The sequence below is a fragment of the Hesperophylax consimilis genome, chromosome 23 (genome assembly GCF_061612785.1).
Source record: "Hesperophylax consimilis isolate HC1 chromosome 23, BYU_Hcon_1.0, whole genome shotgun sequence".
Taxonomy (NCBI): Eukaryota; Metazoa; Arthropoda; class Insecta; order Trichoptera; family Limnephilidae; genus Hesperophylax; species Hesperophylax consimilis.
In genome coordinates this window covers 6,487,152-6,510,156 of record NC_142858.1, presented here as the reverse complement: position 1 = coordinate 6,510,156, position 23,005 = coordinate 6,487,152, and the positions used below count along the sequence as shown (strand labels likewise).

Sequence of the window (23,005 nt, the reverse complement as noted above, 5' to 3'; positions counted from 1 at the left end):
ATATTATTAATAGATCAATGAAGATTTTAGGATTTATTATTAGAATAACCAAACTATTTTGTAACATTGATACTATTCGCATTTTATACATAACGCTAGTTAAAAGCATTTTGGAATATAACTCTACGATTTGGGCTCCACATTACAATATCCATATTCAAGCGATTGAAAAAGTCCAGCATAGATTTCTTAGGTATATTAATTTTAAATTAGGTATTCCAAGAGAATCCGTGGACTATAATTTGTTATTGAACTGGACTAATCTCGTAAATTTATCAGATCGCAGAAACATCTGTGATCTATTAATATTATATAAAATAATTCACTCGGTCCTGGATACCCCTGATTTAATAGAACTAATACGATTTCATTGCCCTGGTCGCGCTAACAATAGACTGACTCTACCGTTCTACTATAATAACACACATACATTATCACATTATTACTCACCAATCAGTCGATTACACATTTTGGGAAATGAATATGCCAACATCGGCGATATTTATTTCTTAAAATTAGCGCAATATAAACATGCACTCAAAAATTATTTTTCCATAATGTAACTTTATATACGCAATATGGACATGTTGAAATGAAATGATGATATTTCTCATTGTTCTTTTTTTGTTATTTTTGGTTGTGATACACAAAATAATTGTATATTATTTTTAAGTTTAAAACTACTATTATGTAATGATATTATTTTTCTTACTTTGTACTCTATTATATGTTTATTTATAAAAGGCAGTATGGCCGTTTATGTATTTAAAATAAAATAAAAAATAATTATGTGTCTATGTCGAGCTCTCTTACACTCTGACACACATTATCATCCAAAAGGATTGCCAAACCCTTGATGGTTTAGTTGTAACTGAAAGGATGGAAAGATTTAAAAAAAAGTAAAATTAACTCCTTGTGACTTCTCTCAATTTTCGCAAGTACGGAGAATGTAACAGAAGGAGGGATTAAAGCAAACGACATTACAGATAAACGAAAAAAATAAACGTTCTTACTTAGGTATACAGCCGTTGTGACGGTGCATGCTGTCAGCATGACAATTTTTCCATTCCTCTCACGGATATATTCATTTTGCAGGATCTCTTCAGCCTTGCGAATGTCCTCATAGTTGTAGCCAGGTTCGACAGGTGGCGGCACAAACGCCTTTCCATCCGCGTCGACATAAGGAGGGGTAGCGGAAGCGTTGTACACGGGCACCGGGGGCGGGTTGAGGTAGCCTGACTTGGCCATTCGCTCGTTGTGCGCGTCGTGCGACTGCTTGGCCAGGACGAGCAGCGTGGTCTGCACCGCGGTCATTACCAGCGTAATGGCCAGCAGCAGGGCCAGCAGACACGTCATATTGGACTGGTTCATGCGCAGGAAGTAGCGCTGGTAAAGCATCTCGATCTGAGGGCAAAATAAAACAATATTAGGTACTTTTGTGTAAACTGTAATGTGTTGCGATGTAAGTTTTATGAAGAACAATCAAGAAGAAAAGAACGCCAATATAAGAATATTCGACGAGCAAATGGATGTTCGATGAAGCCTGGGGCCCTTAGTAAAAGCATGGTACGGTGAACGTCGTTAACCAAATTCTGGGGTCTGGTCATATCAAGAGTTGGTACGAGAGAAGAGTATTTGGAAGAATATTAATAAAACGAGTAAGTGTTAAGTGTTAAGTTTTATTAAATTCATGTTATGGACAAATATAAATGTTTTGTACCAGTCCTATTAGAATGTTCTAATTGTCCGTCTGGACATTATTTTGTCCATGTAGACTTTGAGGAATTTATTCGCTTGGATAGTATTTTATCCATTTGAACAATTTATCGGCCACTTCATTTATCGCCCACTGATAGCAATTTATCCATTTAGGGTTACCAATTTTTGATTTGTCCACTTGGAAGTTTGTTCATTTGGATTTTGTCAAATAAGACAAATAACCCTTTTTGGATGGCTACTCGTATGCAAATATTTAGTCCATTTGGAGAATGTTTTTTTCAATTGGACATTCATTTTATCAGTTTTGACATTAATCCATGTCGACACAGTAGGTTGAATATTCATCGATTTAGAATTTGTCCAGTTAGGAAAACATCAATTTTTGGACAGCACATTGCATTTTTTTCCAGTTAAATTTGCCCATTTGAAAATATATACACTTTAATATATTAATATACTCGCTTAGATATTTAGCAATTTAGAATATGTACACTTACAAAAAAATACATGTACACAGTATCATGTAAGCACAAGGACCAAAATATTTGCCCAGTTCGTATAGTTTTCTAAGAAAATGCTCAAAATATTAATCTCTACCTGTTTGTTCTTATTTATTTTTTTTAAAACCTTTATTTCTAAAACTACTTTATAGCTTTTACACCTTAGTCGTTACTAATCTTCTATCGCTGCAAAGATAATATAAGTGTTAACATTAACACGAACGTAAATAGTAATGCAGGAATTTTTTTGTTGTTGTTGTAGGTAGTCATTAACTATTAGTAATGAGCTAAAAGGTGATTTAGATAGCATTCCAACTCAAATAAAAAATATTCATGCTATAATATAAAATAAAATAAGCCCTGACTTATTAGAAAGAATGTCAACGTAGAAGATTAATACTTCAGTGAACACGAGCGATGCACATGATCGGAAACAAGAAAAGCACGTTTCTACTTCCTGAGTTCATCATTTTTTCGTTTACCCGTCGCCTCTATATTATCTAATAATACTAATTTAGTTAACTTATTCCAAAACATGCATGTTTAAAAAATTTAAATAATTAAACTTTATCAGATACTGCTGTATCGTTTTTTTTTATATTTTGAATTGGTTTGTGTAAACACATTAAGAACTGGAAAAAATACCTCTGTACTCGTACTTGTAAGCTGTATAAATATAATTGTATTTTAGATTATTATAATTATTGAAGTGATTTTTACAAAAACCGGCACTGTACAAATTATCATTATTATAATATTGTCACTATTGTCACTGTCCTTCTCCAAAAATTAGGCGTTTAAACAACAATAAAACACTTTTTTATGTGAACACAGCTTTACAAACCCACTATTTTATAAAGTCCTCGAATTTTGTGAGGCTGAAGGGGGTACGGAGGTGAAGTAGATGAGAAAGGGATAGGTTGGACGTAGCCTGATTATTAAGGTCTTGTCACTTAATATGGCCGAAGAAATTACAAGCAACGTTAGTGATTCTGGTAGTATCTACCATTCTGATAATCTTTACATGATAGTGAATAGATGCATCAATAGAAGAATAGAAAAAAAACTTAAAATTAGCTATATTTTGAAACAATAACACACATCTTAAGCAAGAGCCCACTTAAGAGCATTTCCCGAGTTCTCAAGACGGCTTCACTCGCTTCGCCCAGTGGGACCCAAAGATTCGGGTTGTCTAACTCACTTCGTTGTTTTCTACACCTCCCACTTAGATTCGACAACAACAACAACAGCGATAAAAAAAAATTCGGAAAAGAAATTGTATGAATTCATTGTATTACCTGCCTTCAAATATAACATTTTGAACATGTACAATGTACATGTACTCAGGTAATTATAGTCAAAGAGGTTTTAAGACAATGCGATTTAAAAATAAACATACTTATGTTCTTTTGAAGGGTAGAGTGAGAATATGTCTTTGTTTTAAATACACCATTTTGACATCGTGAAAAAATTTACGAATTTTTACCCAATCGTTCTACAATTGATAACCTAACCTAACAATATCACACATTTATTGGTGATCTTCGACAGTGACGTTTACTCACAAACTAGAATAATATACATTAAATAGCCAGATTTATTTATTTTATTTTTTATTTCATTTTATTAACGCCTAGAAGGCTTTTACATATACATGTTATTGGTTTTGTTGTTCAGTAGCATTATAAAATATTTTAATTACATAGCATAATAAATTGAGTATGAACTTACATAACAATGTGTAGGGTTATTGTTATGGTGTTATTATTTTATAAACATAAGCAAGCAAAGTTTATTGTACAAAGTACGTCGGTTGAATATTTTACAGAACATAGGTTAAACTAATACATAAACTTGAGAAAAATATAACAGATATAGGTAGGTAGTTAAGTAGATACAATTAAAGTATATAGTTACGGTGTTATTGGAATTTGGACAATGAGTTCGATAAGTTTATATAAATATAGTGTAGTTACAAGAGTACAATAATGTAAGTAGGTAATACACACAAGACAAGTAAGTTTGTTATTATTATTATAAAGATAAACACTGCAGTTTGTTGTAAACCATCTTTGTAATCATCAATCTTTATTTTGCCCGATTGGGAATTTTACAAAACAAAGCTTAGTTAATGAAACAATAAAATATGCGTTTGAAAAAAAAATTATGAATCTGTTACAAACATTCTAGTATACTGTATTTTAGTTTGTATACTGATTGGTGATGATAAACATCAATTGAGCTATACTTATTACCGAGTATGTGAAGTCTTTGAATAGGTGAGTTTTGAAAATAATTGTTAGCAGATATGGGAACATTATATAGAGCGGTCTGTCGAGTGTCGCGCGTAGGTACACGGAGCGATATAAGACTCGTCAAATCAATGGCGTCCAGTCTGCCATTCGAAATTTTGAAAAGAGATACTAAGTCGCACACTGTGCGTCTCAATGATAAATCGGTTAAATTTAGTAAGTTCATGAGGAAAGTGTAATTAAGATATTCGTTTGGAATTCCTAATTTATAATTAATAAATCGCAGAAATTTATGTTGCACTCTTTCAATTTTTAATTGGTGAATCTTATAAAATGGAGACCAGATTGTTGAGTTATACTCTAGATTACTTCTAACTAAACCAGTGAATAGCAGTTTGAAGGAATTTATTAATTTAAAATCTTTCGTTGTCCTTAATATAAAACCCAAACATTTCATGGCCTTGTTGGTTATTTCGTTTATATGAGGAACAAATGTTAGTTGCCTGTCAAAAATAATACCAAGATCCTTAATATTCTCAACTCTTTTTAGGAAAATGTTGTTGATGCTATATTGATGCGTAATGGGATTTTTGATTCGGGAAAAAGTTATCGTTTGACATTTATCAATATTGAGAAATAGTTCATTGTGGGTGCACCACTCTTGTAGCCTCACAAGATTAAATTGTAGTACGTAACAGTCATGAATATTTTTAATGGTTTTATAAATTTTGAGATCATCTGCAAATAAGAGAATCATGACTCCATCAAAAATCGTAGTTATATCATTGATAAACAATAAAAATAGTACTGGTCCTAAATGAGACCCTTGTGGGACGCCGGTAAAGACTTCGAACTGGTGTGAATAGTGTGAGTTGAGTTTAACACATATTTTTCTTTTATGCAGATAACTCTCAAACCATCTCAAAATATTCCCTGTTATTCCAAGGGCACTAAGTTTATGTATGAGAATTTTATGTGAGACTTTGTCGAATGCCTTACTAAAGTCAGTATACACTACGTCTGTTTGAAGACGCTTTTGCATTGTATTAAATAGGTATTCCTGATAGATCATCAAGTTTGTAAATCGAATGTCGATCTTTTTGCCATGAAACCATGTTGACGATGTGAAATAACTTTGTTAATCTCAGGCGAGAGTTTAGAAAGCAGAGCAGATTCAAATAGTTTAGGGATTGACGATTGGATACATATAGGTCTATAGTTAGAGATATCTGATCTATTTCCTTTCTTAAAGATTGGAAATAGAAAACTGGTTTTCTATTTTCGTGGAAAGGTACCAATTTTTAGAGACAAGTTAAAAAGTTTAGTTAGAGGTAATGTTAAAACTGATAAGCATTTTGATAAGAAAATTGGAGGAATGTTATCGGGACCAGCCGATTTATTAATATCAAGGGATTTTAATTTAGTTCTAATATCGCTTTCTTTGAATATACATTGGCTGAAATCGATCTTGTTGTCATTGTTAGCTGTAGTTGTATCGAATAATGGAGAGTTGTTTGCAGTATCATAGACTTTGCTGAAAAATTCAGCAAACAGATTGACGACTTCTTGGGGGGTATCGGCCATTTTATTATCTAAATACATGTTTGACGGAATACTAGAGTCATTATTATTGAGCATGTTCGCAAATTTATAAATATTCTGAGGATTAGCTGCTGCCAATTCTTCGCAGTTTTCGATACACCTTTTGTAACATAACTTGGACATATTTTTAGTTGTCTTTCTTAGTTCACAAAATTTTACATAATCTTTAGGATCACGTGACGATTTATAAACTTTATGAGCAATTTTTTTGTCTCTAATTATTTTAATAAGGTCGTTGCTAAACCATTTTGGGTAGTTGTGCACAGTGATTTTAGTGACGGGTACAAACAATTCAATTGCATTATTTAAAATTAAGTAAAATTTGTCTACCATTACATTTAGGTTTTCTTCAAAGTCAAGAAAGTTCCAGTCAGTAGACAATAGAAGATTTGTGATTTGCTTAAAATCAGCTTTGAAAAAGTTTAATTTTGTTGATGGAGATGGATTTTTTCTATTTTTGAACTGTAGCATTCGATCGTTAAAGGAGGGTGATACTTGTCGATTGGGAGAATATCTTCAGCAGATGCGGATACTTTTACAGAAGAAGAATTGGAAAACACTAGATCGAGAAGACGAGCGCTAACATTGTAGACATAGTTTAACTGCCGGAGACTTAAAAAATTTGACATCTCGATTATATCATGGGAACCATGATTGATGTTGTCCGTGCATGAAGTTTTATTGTTTTCTGTGTCCCACGTTACATTAGGTAGATTGTAGTCTCCTGTTAATATCAAAGTGGCATCTGGAAATTTTCTTCGTATTGTTTCAGCTTCGAGGTAGTGGTCTTTGTATAATTGAGCATCAGAAGAAGGGGGTATATATAAGCAGCCAACAATAATTTTTCCTTATTGGTAGACACCATGATGAATAGTTGTTCCAGATGAGTGTAGATGCATTTGAGTTTTCTTGAGTTGAATTTCTTATTTACGGATATTAACACACCACCTCCTCTAGTTTTATTGCTATTGCTTCTATCTTGTCTGTACACTGTGTGTTCAAAGAAACCCAATTCCGTAGTATCAATGTTTTTGTTCAGCCATGTCTCAGTGAAAGCGTAAGAATCGTAATCCAGAGTAGGTAAGGTTGATTTCAGGTCCTGTAATTTTGTTCTTAGTCCACGTACGTTTTGATAAAATATTTTAATTTTAGAATTTAGTTTTTTGGGTTCGATTTGACTATCGACGGATTATTATTTATGTATTTTATCGTGATATCCGTTTCACCAGAAGATTTTCTATTTTCCAATTCTTTTCTTAGGTCACTCAATTTTTTCCGCTGCATAAATGACTGATCTTGGTAAATACGTATATTATTTTTTAATGCGTGTTTCTTGCTTAATAGTATTTTCGGCCATTTAGCTTCCGGAAACTCGATTTTAATTCCTCTTGGTTTATCGGCACGCCTTTGACCCAATCTGTAGATTTTCAAGTCAAGATTTAATGTTGACATATCTAAATCTGAAATTATTTTTTTCACTGACACTATGTCGCTATTTATTGATTCTGTCTGAGATAACGATGTATTCTCCGGAATATTATGAATAATCAAATTTTTATCTCTGTAACTTTGTTCTTTAATTTCGGCGAGGATATCACAGACACTCTGAGTTTGTGAAACTGAGGGGGTGCACACATTAGGGGTTGCAGTTTTAAGAGCTGTTAATTCACCCTCAAGATTCGCCATTTTAACAGCCATTTGGCCAATTGTTCCTAATATGTCATTGGTTCTAGGAATAATTTTAGCGATATGTTCTTTCGTGAATTTATTATTGGGATCCATAATCATGTTGGTCAGTAAGTTCACTGCGTCCTTTGCGAGACAAATATATGCCTGAGCATCCATATTAAGAATGGTTTTTGGAAAGAAAAAGTTGTAATTATTTACTTGCAGATGTGGCTAATGGGACAGCCTAGATATCTCAGCGCACTCGGAACCAATATGTTAGTAGGTACTATACTGGCCAATACACTACTCACTGCGGCTTCGGTATAGGTAGATACCCACAAAGTTAACAATAAAAATACTAAATTGTTTGACACTTGGCGTATTCAAATATTAGTTTTGGATTATTATGAGTTGGTTAAGTGTGAATTAAATAATGCACAATGCAAGCTCTTACACTTCGCCACTTCGAGGTACCAAAATTTTACAGTGAATTTCGGTAAAACTCTTTAAATTTAAATATCTTTGTAATGACAATTTTTTGCGTCTGAACAGCAATAATAATTATATTATTATTATTAATTATAATTATTAATAATTATATTATTATTTAAAAAAATATACTATTAAGCTTCTAAGATTTAAGATAGAAATTTACTAAAATCCTAATAATGAGGACTTAGGTCACTATAAATACAAAGACTCGAAAAAAAATTATAAACGGAATACTACAATAATTACGAATGTATTCTACGATTTTACAAACCAAAATATTATGATCTTTAAACTAAGAAAATGAATCAACGGATATTATAATCCAAAATGCATGGCAGTGGAAATAATAATTATTTAAGACATTAATTTTTATTTACGTAATCTCAAAGTTCGTCATTTTTTAACCCAAAAACGGTCGGGCTTGCGACGAAATCGACGAAATCGTAACAAAGCAAACCGTTGAAACAACTCTGAACATACAGGGTTTTCCAATAAGAGGTGGTATTTTGATATTCAATCGTATAAGATCAATGGTTTCGTTGCTTGTGTGGCACGTAGGGCCGTCTTTTTGAAAGTAAACGTTGTCCAGATCAATACCATCCAATTCCGCCCATAAAAAATCATGAATCATCTCTCAATAGCGCAATCCATTCACCGTAACTGTTGCTCCAGCCTCATTTTCAAAAAAGTAAGGTCCAATGAATCCGCCGGACCATAAACCGCACCAAACAGTCACACTTTGAAGATAGAGAGTCTTTTCAACAATAACTCTTGGGTTTTCCGAGCCCCAGATGCGACAATTTTACTTGTTGACGAAGCCACCGAGGTGGAAATGGGCCTCATCACTCAAGATGATTTGCATTTGATTCACTCAAGTGAATTTTAATAATTTCAATGCGTTGTTGAAGCGTGTATCGTTCCATTTTTATTAATGGCGTAGTTTCTACTTGTCAAATGTCAAAAAATGACAGCTTCAAAAGTAACATCTACCGAAATAGCGGGCTTATTCAAAATATTACCTTTTATTGGAAAACCCTGCATAAATTTGGTACATACTCTTATTGACGCCACTATATGCATCTCTCTTTAACCTTTAACTATGGACGTCGGGTCTCAGAGGCCCAACCCCTTCTTCAATTTCTCGGAATAAACACCTTCCCCGCGCGTGCCATCCCCGCGCGTCTCAGTAGCTTCAGTTTTGGTTGTGTTATGACCAAGGAGGGAGAAGGTCGCGTCACCCGGCACTTATAACGTGAGTAATAATCATTTAAAATTTGATCAGGGCCTGGGAGACCCGTTGACTATAATTTCCATACAAATATACTCGGGCCTATGTGACCCGTCTACTATAATTTTCTTACATTTTAGTATTATAATCTTTTTTAATTTGTTCTAGATTTAAAAACAAAATGGCGGACAGTAGTGAGCCAACTACATCAGCTGTGAAACGTGGTGCCCAACCAACAAATGAACATTGCAGGCGTAAAGTAATGTTTGTAAATGACATGCAAGAAGCCAGTTTGTCTTCAGTTTCCAAGCCTCTATGTTCTGAGTGCCAGTAATTTTACATAAGTTTGATCCTTGTGAAAATTTTTATTTTATTTCTTTCAGAAGTTTTTTTTATGATTTTTTGTTACTGTTTCTTTTATTAGCTAGGAAAAATTATTGGTTTTGATTTTTGTAATACCTACTATAATTAAGGAGCCTTAATATGATCTCAAGTCAATTAAGACTGAAAACTGACTAGGATTGTTAAATTTGGAGATAATTATTAAAATATGAATAAAAGTTGATTATTTTTATTACTCGATCTTTTATTTATAAATACTTTATACATATAAACTCCTTGCTAAAGTCAGATTGGTCCAGGTTTGAAAATTAGAAGAATTTTATGAAGGGGTGTGTGTGACCCGACGTCCATGGGAGTGTGATTTTTTTTTCACGTCCACAGTTAAAGGTTAACATAATTATGTTCCTGAATTCGTCCACCCAATTACCCGTTAATGTGAAGTACTTACATATCTACTTCATTAACAATGTATTACTTATAGCCAGTATGTTAAGTAAACCTGTGCAGTGTAAACATCAAGTGCTCCTTCGGTGCGTTTAATTCGAGTCTTTACGGAAGCTTGTGCGGTGATCACCATAGAATCCCTAATGCCAATAATATCGATAAACGAAAGATAGTTAGATAACGTATACCAAAGACTAGGGTAAGTCAGAATCCCTTTCCAATTCTAACTGTTAGCAACAGCTCCCCAATAGTAGTGGCAAATATTGACAACAGACTACAATATAATCACAAACTGATTCGCATTCAATATTTGTGACTTCATCCTTGCTACTTTCGTAAAGTCGGTTCATGACTTCGCCTACCTGCCCTTGTAATACAATTATTTTCCAGCGGCGGTATTCGACCATTAGAAGCCCGCACGTGTAATAATATTAAGGTATCAACATACATAGGTACCTACCCACGTAATAATATGTTCATGTGAGGTGGGCTTTTCCGACAGCCGGAATTATTTTACATAATAAATACATTTGAAATAGGGGGTATGTTATGCTTATCTTAAGCAGGATAGAAATTCCGAATGCTTACATATATAATTTATACCCACCACAGTGTCTGGGTGTCTGTTTCCAAACCGTGAATTCTTCAGACAGGCACGATGTCAGCATAATTTTACCATTTTTCGTAGAATATTAAAAAAACCCTTTGTAACATTTATTGAATTAAAAATTACATTGAATAAACCATGCACGACGTTGGTTAAAACAAAACAAAATAATTATTAAGTCGGGACTCCAGCGATCAAAAATTGAGTCGAGGCCACAATGTATAGGCTTCAAACATTCACACGGTATCACAGTGTTTTTTTTTTTTAAATACAATGAATTGTTGAAAAGTATTAAAACTTCAAAGCTAAATGATATTGATTGTACATATGGACAGACAATACGGATAAATATGTGTAGTGTAAATAAAATTATAAAAAATAAGGTTACTTAATTTGCAGAAAATATGTTTTATGTACCACGAACTTATTATACTTTTTTTTTCAAGTTTATGGCTTTTACATAGGTATAAGTGGTATAATTTTGAGATGTTACATAATTTGAAACAAAAGAAGAAATAAAATAAATAGGATTATTGAAATGGCGTGGAATTGAATGACATTGCGTGGCGTTGCATGGGTTTGCGTGGCATTGACTAGCATTGCATGGCATTGTGTGGCAATACTGTGCATGCGTGGAATTGCGTGGGATTGCGAGGCATTGCATATGCTCAACAACCACAACACAAGCATTTGCCTAGCTTGGTGGTCTAAACATACCTAATAATTGTAATAACCATGTCACTGGCATTGCGTGGGATTGCGTGACATGTGTGGCGTTGTGTGGAATTGCATTGAATTGCTTGATTTGTGTGGCATTGCGTGGGATTTCGTGGGATTGCTTGGAATGCGTGACATTGCTTGGGATTGCGTGGCAATGCTTGGCATTGCGTTAATTACGCGGGGTTAAGTGGCATGCGTGGCGTTGCGTGACTTTGCTTGGGATTTCGTAGCAAGCGTGGCATTGCGTGGAATTGCGTGTCATGCGTGGTATTGCGTGATATGCGTTGCTTTGTGTGGAATTGCATTGTATTGCGTGACATGTGTGGCAATGCGTGGAAAGCGTAACATTGCATGGCATTGCGTATCATAACGTGGCATTTCAGGGGTTTGCGTTGCAACGTGGTGTTGCATGGCATGCGTGGCATTGCATGGAATAAGGTGCATAGTGTGGGATTGCATGAAAAGCCTGGCGTTGCGTGGAATGAATGAAATTACATGGCATTGCATATCATTGAGTTGCATTGCATGGGATTGCATGAAAAGCGTGGCGTTGAGTGGCATTACATAGCATTGCGTGGCATTGCGTGGAATTTCATAGCGTAGCATTGCGTATTATTACGTGGCGTTGCATGGCGTGGAATTGCGTATAATTACGTGGCTTTTCATGGGTTTGCGTTGCAAGCGTGGTGTTGCATGGCATGCGTGGCATTGCATGGGATGAGGGGCATAGTGTGGGATTGCGTGGTATGTGTGGTGTTGCGTGGAATGAATGACATTACATGGCATTGCATATCATTGAGTTGCATTGAATAGGATTGCATGAAAAGCGTGGCGTTGCGTGGCATTGCATAGAATTGCGTGGCATTGCATGTCATTGCGTGGGAAGGCGTGACATTGTGTGGCATTGCGTGACATTGCATGGCATTCGTGACATTGCGTGGCATTGCGTGAAATTTCATAGCGTTGCATTGCGTATCATTACGTGGCATTGCATGGAATTGCGTGATATGCGTTGTTTTGTGTGGAATCGCACTGTATTGCGTGACATGTGTGGCAATGCGTGCATTGCATGACATTGCGTGGAATTGCGTGGCGTAGCATTGCGTATTATTTCGTGGCATAACATGGGTGTGCGTTGCAAGCGTGGTGTTGCATGGCATGCGTGGAATTGTATGGGATGAGGGGCACAGTATGGGATTGCGTGGTATGTGTGGCGTTGCGTGGAATGAATGACATTACATGGCATTGCAACGGGATTCTCCCAGACATCTGGAGATTAACTAAAATAACGCCTATCTACAAGAAGGGAGACAAACGCGTTATCCGGAATTATCGACCAGTTGCCGTTCTTTTTTTTTTTTTTTTTATTATTGATACATTTTTTTTACAATATTTTATATTTCAATTTAGTAATGTTGGCCTCACTGGGTTGTTTACCCGTGCTGAGGCCCCCATGTTATAATTTAAGAATTTATACATTTAAAAAAAAATAAAAGAAAAGAAAAACAACATTAAAATAAAGATAAATTTAAAATAAAAAATAAAGATTAAAAATTAAAATATAATTATAACACTAAAAGAAAAATATCAAAAGAGAATGTAAATCGGCATTTATAATGATATATGTGTTTGTGTGTGTTGTGTGTTTTATATATTTTTTTTGTGTTGCGTGTATATGTTTTATTCTTTTATGTTATAGTATTTTGGTAATAATGTCTTTTTGTTCTTTAATCCATTTTTTTATTTTGTGTTTGAATTTATTTTTATTTTCCTCAATTTTTGTTTCAAGTGGAAGACTGTTGAATGCTTTAATAGCGTGGTATTTATGGTGTCTTTGTCCAAAGGTAGTGTTTACCGTCGGAGTTTTTATGTTTTCTTTGTACGCTTGTCTGACCGGTCTATTAGTGATATTTTGTGTTTGTTGGGGTTTGTTTTTTTGGTCGAAAATGTAGTTTAGTAGTGTTTTAACATATAATTGGCGTATATCAAGTACGTCACAGCTTTTAAATATTTGGTCTGTGTCGGTTAGTTTATGTTTTTTGAGTATTACCTTTAATATCGTTTTCTGTGCGATTTCTATTTGAGCGATAGCTGCGTTTGTCGCTCCTCCCCAAGCAATTATTCCATATTCTATTATTGATTGGCATAGTGCATAATATATTGTTTTCAATTGTTTTATTTTATATATGTTTCTTATGTTTAGGAAAATGTGTATTGTTCTGAGGAGTCTATTTGTGATTTGTTTGATGTGATGTGTCCATCTAAGATTATGGTCAATTAGGATTCCTAGATACTTTATTTGTTCTGTTTTTTCTAGAGGGGGGCAATCGCAGATGTTGGTGTTTATGCATTCGTGTATTTTTATGGTGTTTGTATTGTTTTTTGGCTGTCCTGTGTTAGTTATGCTGTACGTTGTGAATTTTGTTTTCGATATGTTTAGTGTGAGTGTATTTGAGTCCAACCATTTTTTCACTTGCGTGATTCCTAGATTCGCTATGTTATAAACCTTATTCCAATCCTTAGATTTAAATAATAAAACTGTGTCGTCTGCGTAACTAATTATTTTTCCATCTATTTCCATGCTGCAAAGTTCATTTATGTAAATTATGAAAAGAACGGGCCCTAGTATGCTTCCTTGTGGAACTCCGTGTGTAATCGGCAGTGGTTTGCTAGTATAGTTATTAATTTTGACTTGTTGTGTTCTGTCGCTCATGTAGCTTTTTAATAGTTGTAGTTCTTTGTCTTTGATACCCATATTTTCTAATTTTTTAAAAAGTGTTTTGTGGGATATTGAATCAAAGGCTTTAGCCAAATCTAAATATATCGCTATGCATTTAAACCCTTGATCTAAGTTGCTATGTATATAATCTATTGTACTTGCTAAAGCTTCTTTTGTGCTTCTTTTTTCTCTAAATCCATATTGTTTGTCCGAGATTAATTTGTTTTCTTCCAGGTATTTTATTATTTGGTTTTTTAATAGTCTTTCGAAAATCTTTGATAGAGAGTTTAACAAAGTAATTGGTCTATAGTTAGTTATTTCCATTTTATCTCCGGATTTATACATAGGGATTACCAGTCCTTTTTTAAGAGTATTAGGAAAGCAGGCATGTGTTATGCTAAGGTTGATTAGGTGTGTTATAGGTTTTAATATTTCATTTTTTATTATTTTAATGCAATCCGTTGTTATCTCATCTAATCCAGGAGCAATCTGGTTTTTTAATGTATTTATTATTTTGTTAATTTCCATTTCCGAACTTGTTTTTAATATAAATCTGTGTTGTGTTGGTTGGGTATCGATGTTTGATCTGTTTGTTTGTGTTAGTGTGTTTGTGCTGTGTTTTTTACGATTCGCTAAAACTTTCCCTATAGTTGCAAAAAAGTTATTTGCGTGGTTTGCCATCATTTCTATATTTGTTTTGGCATCTATTTTTTTCGAGTTAATATTTAGATGTTCGATAGTATTTTTTTGTTTGTATTTTTGTTCTATGTTCCATCATGAAAATATTCGAGAAAATTCTACATAAATATATACTTAATCACGTTAATCCAATTCTTGATGACCGTCAATATGGTTTTAGACCCCAGATGTCAGTAACATCAAACCTCTTATGCATCTCAGATTTCTTGTCACAAACTCTCGACAATCGGGGACAGGTGGATGTTGCTTATTTCGACCTGGAAAAAGCATTCGACAAGGTTGACATCGACATTCTTCTAAATAAGCTAGCTTCATTTGGTTTTTCCAAAAGACTACTCTGTTTTTTTGCTTCATATTTTCGAAATCGTAGACAGTTTGTTTATTATAAGGGTTCCAGTTCTTTGGAATTCATAGTTTTTTCTGGAGTTCCTCAGGGGTCTATCCTTGGACCACTTCTGTTTCTGATTTTTATCAACGATATTGGTTCAGTCATCACACATTCGCTGTATTTACTATTTGCAGATGACTTGAAACTATATCGCTCAATAAAAAACCATCTTGACTGTATTCTCCTTCAACGTGACATTGACTGCGTCTCAAACTGGGCCAAAATAAATGGCTTGAACTTCAGTACACCCAAGTGCAATATTGTCTCGTATACAAGATCAAAGAAACCGCATGTATTTGAATATACAATCAATGAAATTATTCTCCAACACCTAAACCAAATCAAAGATCTAGGAGTTATTTACGACAGCAAACTAACTTTTCACCAACACATAGAGAGCTACGTGCTTTTTGAATGCGGTAGATAAAAAATTAGATTTATTTTTTGTGTCCTATAGCGCATTTGCGAGATTTTTGGCATTGCATATACACTGCATAAATGGTACAATTATAACGTCTTAGGCTTTATTACCTGTAATTGTTATAAATAAATGTACAATTTTTTTTTTTTTTTTTTTTTTTTATATTTACTCCACACAGGAGGCCCTGAAGAAAATAAATAAATAAATAAAATAAAAATATCATTGAGTTGCATTGCATGGGATTACATGAAAAGCGTGGCGTTGCGTGGCATTGCATAGCATTGCGTGTCATTGCGTGGGATTGCGTAACATTGTGTGGCATTGCGTGACATTGCGTGGAATCACGTGACATTGCATGGCATTGCGTGCAATTTCATGGCGTGCATTGCGTATCATTACGTGGCGTTGCGTGAAATTGCGTGGGATTGCGTGGCATACGAGACGTTGCGTGGAATTACATGGCATGCGAGGCATTGAATATCATTGCATGGCATTGCATGGGATTGCATGGAAAGCTTGTCGTTGCGTGGCATTGCATAGCATTGTGTGGGATTGCGTGGGATTGCGTGACATGCGTTGCGTTGTGCGGAATCGCATTGTATTGCGTGACTTGCGTGGCGATGCGTGGAATGCGAGACATTGCTTAGGATATCTTGACATTGTGTGGCATTGCGTGTAATTGCGTGGCGTGGCATTAAATTTAAATTAAAATTAAATAAATTTCAAAAACTGCATAAAAATATCACCACACTTCATAACTCACTCGCAAAACACAAGAGCAAACACACACAATCAATTACAAGTACCATATATCAAATCAAATTTTGCAAAAAAACATGAATCTTACTTGGCACCACATATATTCAATAAATTTGTAGCCCAAACAAAGACCTACGTCGCATCTAATAATTTGAATTGGGTATTCAAAAGATTTTTAAACTGGTTGAATGTCAAAGAAAGAAGAGAGATAAGTAATATTCTTAATATCTAAAATTATATATTTCCTTTTTTCTACTCTGTTTTTAATTTCTGATTCTCCTCTTATTTTATTATTATTATTTTTACTATAATATATATATTTCTTTTTTTTCTTTTTTTACCACTTATTTGTTTTTATGTAATTAGAAATTGTTAGTTACCAGCCTCAGAACAGACTTTGTCTAGTGAGGAGGGTAAGGAGAAAAATCATGTATGTACATAAATAATAATAAATAAACGCCCGGGTTGCCGGCACTGAAATTTAATTTAAATGATAAAAATATGTTTTTTTTATTTATTTTATTCTTTGGAAAGGCTTTTAAAATATTTTTGTACTTTGGAGGATTGAGGTTATCGCCAATTTAAATGGGCTGTTAGCTGAACGATTCTGTGGTTCTCCAAATCGCAGAATCCAAGCTTGCGTGATTATTCTCGGTGTGTAAAAATGAGACTTAGGGTATTTTCAATTTAGTTTTTATTTTACCAAAACTCACGTTACAATAATTATATGAACAAAATAGATCGGGTGCGTTAGAGGAGATTAGGAGTATAAACCGGCAGTTAGACCGCTGGAGAGAGAATGAATTATTTGCCTCGCGAGGTATCGCGCACAGGTTCACAGTGATACCAGCCTCACATGAATGTGGATAAAAGTAATATTGTCATTTTTTACGGGAGATGTAAACTCCCTATAATTTACCCTATAGTACCTTTGAAATATGTACATCTTTATAAATAAATATAAATGGATTATATTGAGGTAGAACCTGCAGACAAGCAGCCATGTAGCAGCTTCGCGGGACTACATATCTACTGTCTAAATATATATATTATGCCAAATGTGTTTTGTTAGAAATAAAAAAATTAATAAAAAAATTATGCGTAATGAACAACTGAAACTGCTATTTGGATTTTCAGTCAAAATAATAAAACTATGTTTCCAATAATTTCTAAATTCAATCCAATTTTTCAGTGTTTCTCAATTGCACATGAATAGTTTTTCCAATGAAATTGAATTATTTTTTTATTCTCTTTAAATGCAGATTTGTTGGTATGTACACTGCAGACGTAGAAAAAGAAAATATCAAGCCGTCTACTAAATTGCTTGTCAAAAATACACTATTTCAAGTTTCATCGCCATCATTTTTACGAATCAATTAGTTATTTACTACGTTATTTGAGCAGTAAAACGAAAATCAATATTAGCCAATTGTAATGTTAAATTACTAAAATCTCTTTGATTTAATCACTATTTACAATATAAATATTTATAAGTTTCAGAACCATAAAAATTAAAAATGGGAACAACATGTGAACATTGAATAACGAAATATTTTTTTACAAATACCCATCACGTCAATTGGTTTTCAGATGACTATCCAATAAGTTACCCTCTTTTAAATGAAATTCTATATTATTGAAAACCGAATATTTTTTAAAAGTGCCCGTTATTTATTTATTTTTTTAACGCCCAGAGGGCTTTTACATGAAGGTGGTACAATTTTGATGACAGACAATTTTAAAACATGAAAAATAAATAATAAAATTATATTAAAAAATTATATATGCAAGAAACAAAAATAAAAAGACCAAGAACATAAAATAAAAATATAGCTATCAACAATACCTTATTGTATATTGGTCTTTCACCATCTTCACAAGATCTTCAAATAACTATGCAATGCCACGCAATGCTACGCAATGCCACTCAATGGCACGCAATCCCGTGCAATGCCACGCAATGCCACGCAATCCCACGCAATGCCCAGCAATGCCACACAATGCCATGCAACACTACCCAATGCCACGCAATATCATTTAATTCCACGCAACGCCACACATACCACGCAATCCCACACTATTCCACGCATGCCAACAACACCACGCTTGCCACGCAATCCCATGAAATGTCACGCAACGCCACGTAATGATACCGAATGCTATGCAATGTCACGTAATCCCAAGCAATGTCACGAATTACAAGCAATCCCACGAAATCCCAAGTAATTTCACAAAAATCACGCAATCCAATGCAATTCCACACAACGCCACACATGTCACAAAATCCAATGCAATACCACAAAATGCCACGCAATGCCATGCTTTCCATGCAATCACATGCAATGATATGCAATGTCACGCAATGTTATTCAGTTCCACGCAACGACACACATACCACGCATACCCACACTATGCCACGCATGCCATGCAATACCACACTTGCAACGCAAACCCATGAAATGCCACGTAATGATACGCAATGCCACAATTCAAATTATTCTTAAAGTTAACAATTGGTATTGGAAATTACATTAGGTACTCCTAATCTTAACTAGCAATCATGTAATAACATTTGACATCGCCATGAATTGACAATAAATCGGCTCCATCTGGATTTTTTTATATTTAACTGCTACCCGTTAAACATAAATAAACCACTCACCAGATCTAAATCTTCGGACTTTTTGCATGAAAATTGGGCCTCTATTTCCCCATAGATATTCCAATATATGGACAAATTTTATGCGTGCGATAATGCTACGTCACACACTATCGACGAGTATAGAGGAAACTCAATATAGCCGCTACCATAGACAATATAATTATTCTTAAGAGCCTACTTATTAGCCTAAAATATGAAAATGTTTGAAATGTCAAAATATTACTTCACGACTGGAAAACACGGATACTGTCTGAACAAGAAAATAGATTAATTTCTGCGGTGATGTTAAGTTAAGACTATTACAAATTAGCAAATTCGGAACAAAACAAAGAGATTTTTTGATATGACTTTGGTTACAAACACGCGTTCTACTTCGTGTGCGAGAAGTCAAAATTAAACGTTGGCAACGCGTAATTTCATAACGAACCACTCGGTTTTTTGCTTCCGATTGAGAAATGAGAGCAAATTAACAATATATCCAAATCCGCAAAACCTAAACGACAAAAGCGTCGTTTGAGATCAAAATATCAAACAACAATATATGCACCATTCAGCTAGTACTCAGCTGTCAACAGTTTTTGCCAAAGACATTCAGAGTTTTTCATTGGTGGATGTGTTTTGACGTTATAAGCCATAGAGAAAAACGTTTCTTTTCCACGGTTCCAATTTTCGTTCGGAGTTATACCCCCTTACCGTTAACCGTTGATTCACATCTGACAGCGATTTATCAAATTTTACGTAGGTTTGTTTGATAAGCCATCAATATGATTGGCTGAAAATCGGCAATTAATGAGGACCCTAAAAATGTCAAATAATTCAAAATGGCACTGATCGCGCTTCGTGACCAACTGTCAAACAATAGGTCCTGAGTCCACGAAACGACGAAACGACGAAAACAAATGAATCATGACGCTGTAAGTTTGTGTCATTGTGTCACATCCGAAACACACTTGATAGAATTTATTAATTCACAACAATAAGAATTTATAGAATGGACCTGTTTTAAATATTTATGTTATACAGTTGTTTTCAATTACATTTCTAATCGTCATGTAAAAACCCAACTAACAAATAAGATCATGCTCATTTTGATTTAAAGCGCAATTTAACACCCGTATTCCCTAAACGCATTCCAAAAATTGATCAAACATAACCTTAAAAATAACAGTCAAAGTTCTAAAATTGAGTAGTTTAGTCAAAATTATTTTACAGTTACCGAGTCTCAGTTTGGGCTTGGAGCGACTCGAGTAATCCGTGCCTCCATCAGATCCTGTTCGGAAGGAAGTTCCGCAGTCACACACCAGCAGCCCTAAAAAGTTATTATGACTCGGGATTGAATTAAGGCTCTCCTACCTTAGTAGAATAACTTGATAAGGGATGAATGACTCGAGCCGCGAATGAGGTATGTTCTTACCTACTGCGAGATGAGATCCTTCCCCTCCCTCCCTCTTCCAACCCCCCCCCCCCCAGCATCAACCCTCCTACTGTAATCACGGTCAACTCGCGTCCGGGTTTTGATGATAAAGAAGTTTTTATGAAGATTTAAAAATAAATTACCCGCAAATTATTTTCCTGTTAACTTAATTAAAGACTGATTTTTTATGCTGACAATTAACATCACTCTTTAATTTAATCTAAAAACCAGCGTAATTTAAAACTTTGGCACAGATTTATCATTCGAAATGAAGTTTTTCACAGATAAGTCAGTACCGTTACTTTAACCTTGCACAAAACTTATATTTACACTGAAGAGACAAAACCATAGAATAAGGAAGTTGATTCCATTTTTTTATTTTTTTTTATCAATGTTCGCATTCAAACTTAAATACTGGTTTTTTTTTTTTTTTTAAGTTTGTTTTCATAATTAAATTAATTCTCAAAGTTTAAATTTTATTAAGCCCGCCAAAACGAGCGGAATCCGAGCGGTAAGAGGCGGGGTGTGGTGTGACGTCATTCGAACTGTGAAAACCACGTCGCATAAGCATTTTGTATCGAAAAATTTGTAATTCTTCAACAAGGAATTCCAGTAATTTTTTTACCAATGTTAACCGTCTATTAGAATTGATGTTATTAAAAAAAAGGAAATTGATTAAGATTTCATAGTTAAATTAATATTTTAAGTTAGAATATTTGCTTTTCTCGCCCGGTACGGTACTTGTACTGTATTGCCGTCGCTACTTGTTGACGTTCCCCGCGCGAATTCAGGACCACCGCGCAGAAAAGTAAAGACCAATAGTAAAATAACGGTTTACAGCCCAGTTCACTGTTTGACTTTTCTGGGCGGCCGGCGGCCTGAAGTGTATCACATGCTATGTGACATGTATAATAATAAAAACTTCTAAGTTATGCAATAAACAACATATTATTATAAAGCACTATACGAATATGTATCTTTAGAAATCCATTTCATATAATAATAACAACAAATACGTACATATATTTGACAAACCCAAATAAACCTTTGGCCTTTACACCTCTCTCATCTAAACCGACCATCTCTCATGTAATAGAAAGAGATGCACCATAGGTGATCTGTTGTACGTACAATCACGACACATGTGACGTCAGAATTTTTTCGACCAATCGTGGAGCGTATACAGTCTATTGCTATTGAATGCTTTTTCAAGAACGTTTAACTAATTCTAAGAATAATAATATAGAAATATATTTAGAATCGATATTTTTTGATCTACATGAACATATTTTTTATAAGTCAAAATATTTTTTACAACTTCCTTATTATATTGTGGCCTTGTCCGTGTCATAATTTTTTTTCAAATATCGAACCTCTTTCATCAGCCGAAACTACTTTTATTTTGCCGGTTTTAAAATATAGTTTTCTTTCGAGTTGGTATAGATTCCACTTCTAGGATTTTATGAGCAATTTTTATTATAGAATAAAACTAAACTAATTAGAATTTTTATTCTATTTAGTTTAGATTTTTTTCCGTAAAAATCACGTAATATTCAAAAAATTTATTCAGACATAACAGTTGCAATTTTGAGAATGACAGATAAAATATTAAATTACGGGCAGATACTTGACACTACATTGAAAATTAAATTTAAATTTGGAACCAATCCGAGTTCATTGAGCCAAAGTGTTATCACAGATACCTACACAATGCGTGGGTTTGTAAAATAATTTTCAATGTTTTACAGAGCTTAAAAACATTTTTTTTATTATTTTTAGTTAACCAGGTTTCTCAAACATCTTAAGCTTCATCGGACATTTAAATGAAAGGGGATTATATATTAATTGGCATGATAAAAATGGAATGACAAACACTGAGAAAATCTCAGTCAAGATACAAGTGTTGATACAAGATACACATACAGATAAGTGTTGTGACAAGATACACACTTGTATCTTGACTTCTGGATTGAACAGACACGCAAAAGCGTTCAGTTTGAGACAAAATTCAGGACATAAGGCCTCTGAAGATGGACAGTGAGATCTGTCCAAAACGTCAGGAATTAAAAAGTCCTTTTAAGGACTACGTTACGCGGGTAAACCGAGAAAATCATTCTACATCTTACACCCGTGAAAACCTTAACCATAACATATATATATGTGTCTGTTCTTGTAATTTTTATTTACATGGTATCCGGGGGAAAGGTGCATAAACTTCGGGAGGTAATTCTGTATTGTAGTAGAATTAAAAAATATATATAATTCCATTGTTTTTTTTCCACACAAATATATTTTTCCGTAGAAGAATATTTATTTTTTCCGTACAAACAATCCAATTGTTATAAACTGTGCCTGCTCTCAGCACGGGA

At 34.2% G+C, this 23,005-nt stretch overlaps 1 protein-coding gene across 1 annotated transcript in view; it reads right to left on the bottom strand.

Annotated features, from left to right (window-relative positions):
* LOC149412269 (adenylate cyclase type 6) overlaps positions 1-23,005 on the bottom strand; it is a 563,657-nt gene that overhangs the window by 246,159 nt on the left and 294,493 nt on the right. Inside the window, exon 6 of the mRNA XM_089646087.1 lies at positions 1,014-1,404. Coding sequence (XP_089502213.1) covers positions 1,014-1,404 — 391 coding nt within the window. The remainder of the gene's footprint in view (positions 1-1,013; positions 1,405-23,005) is intronic.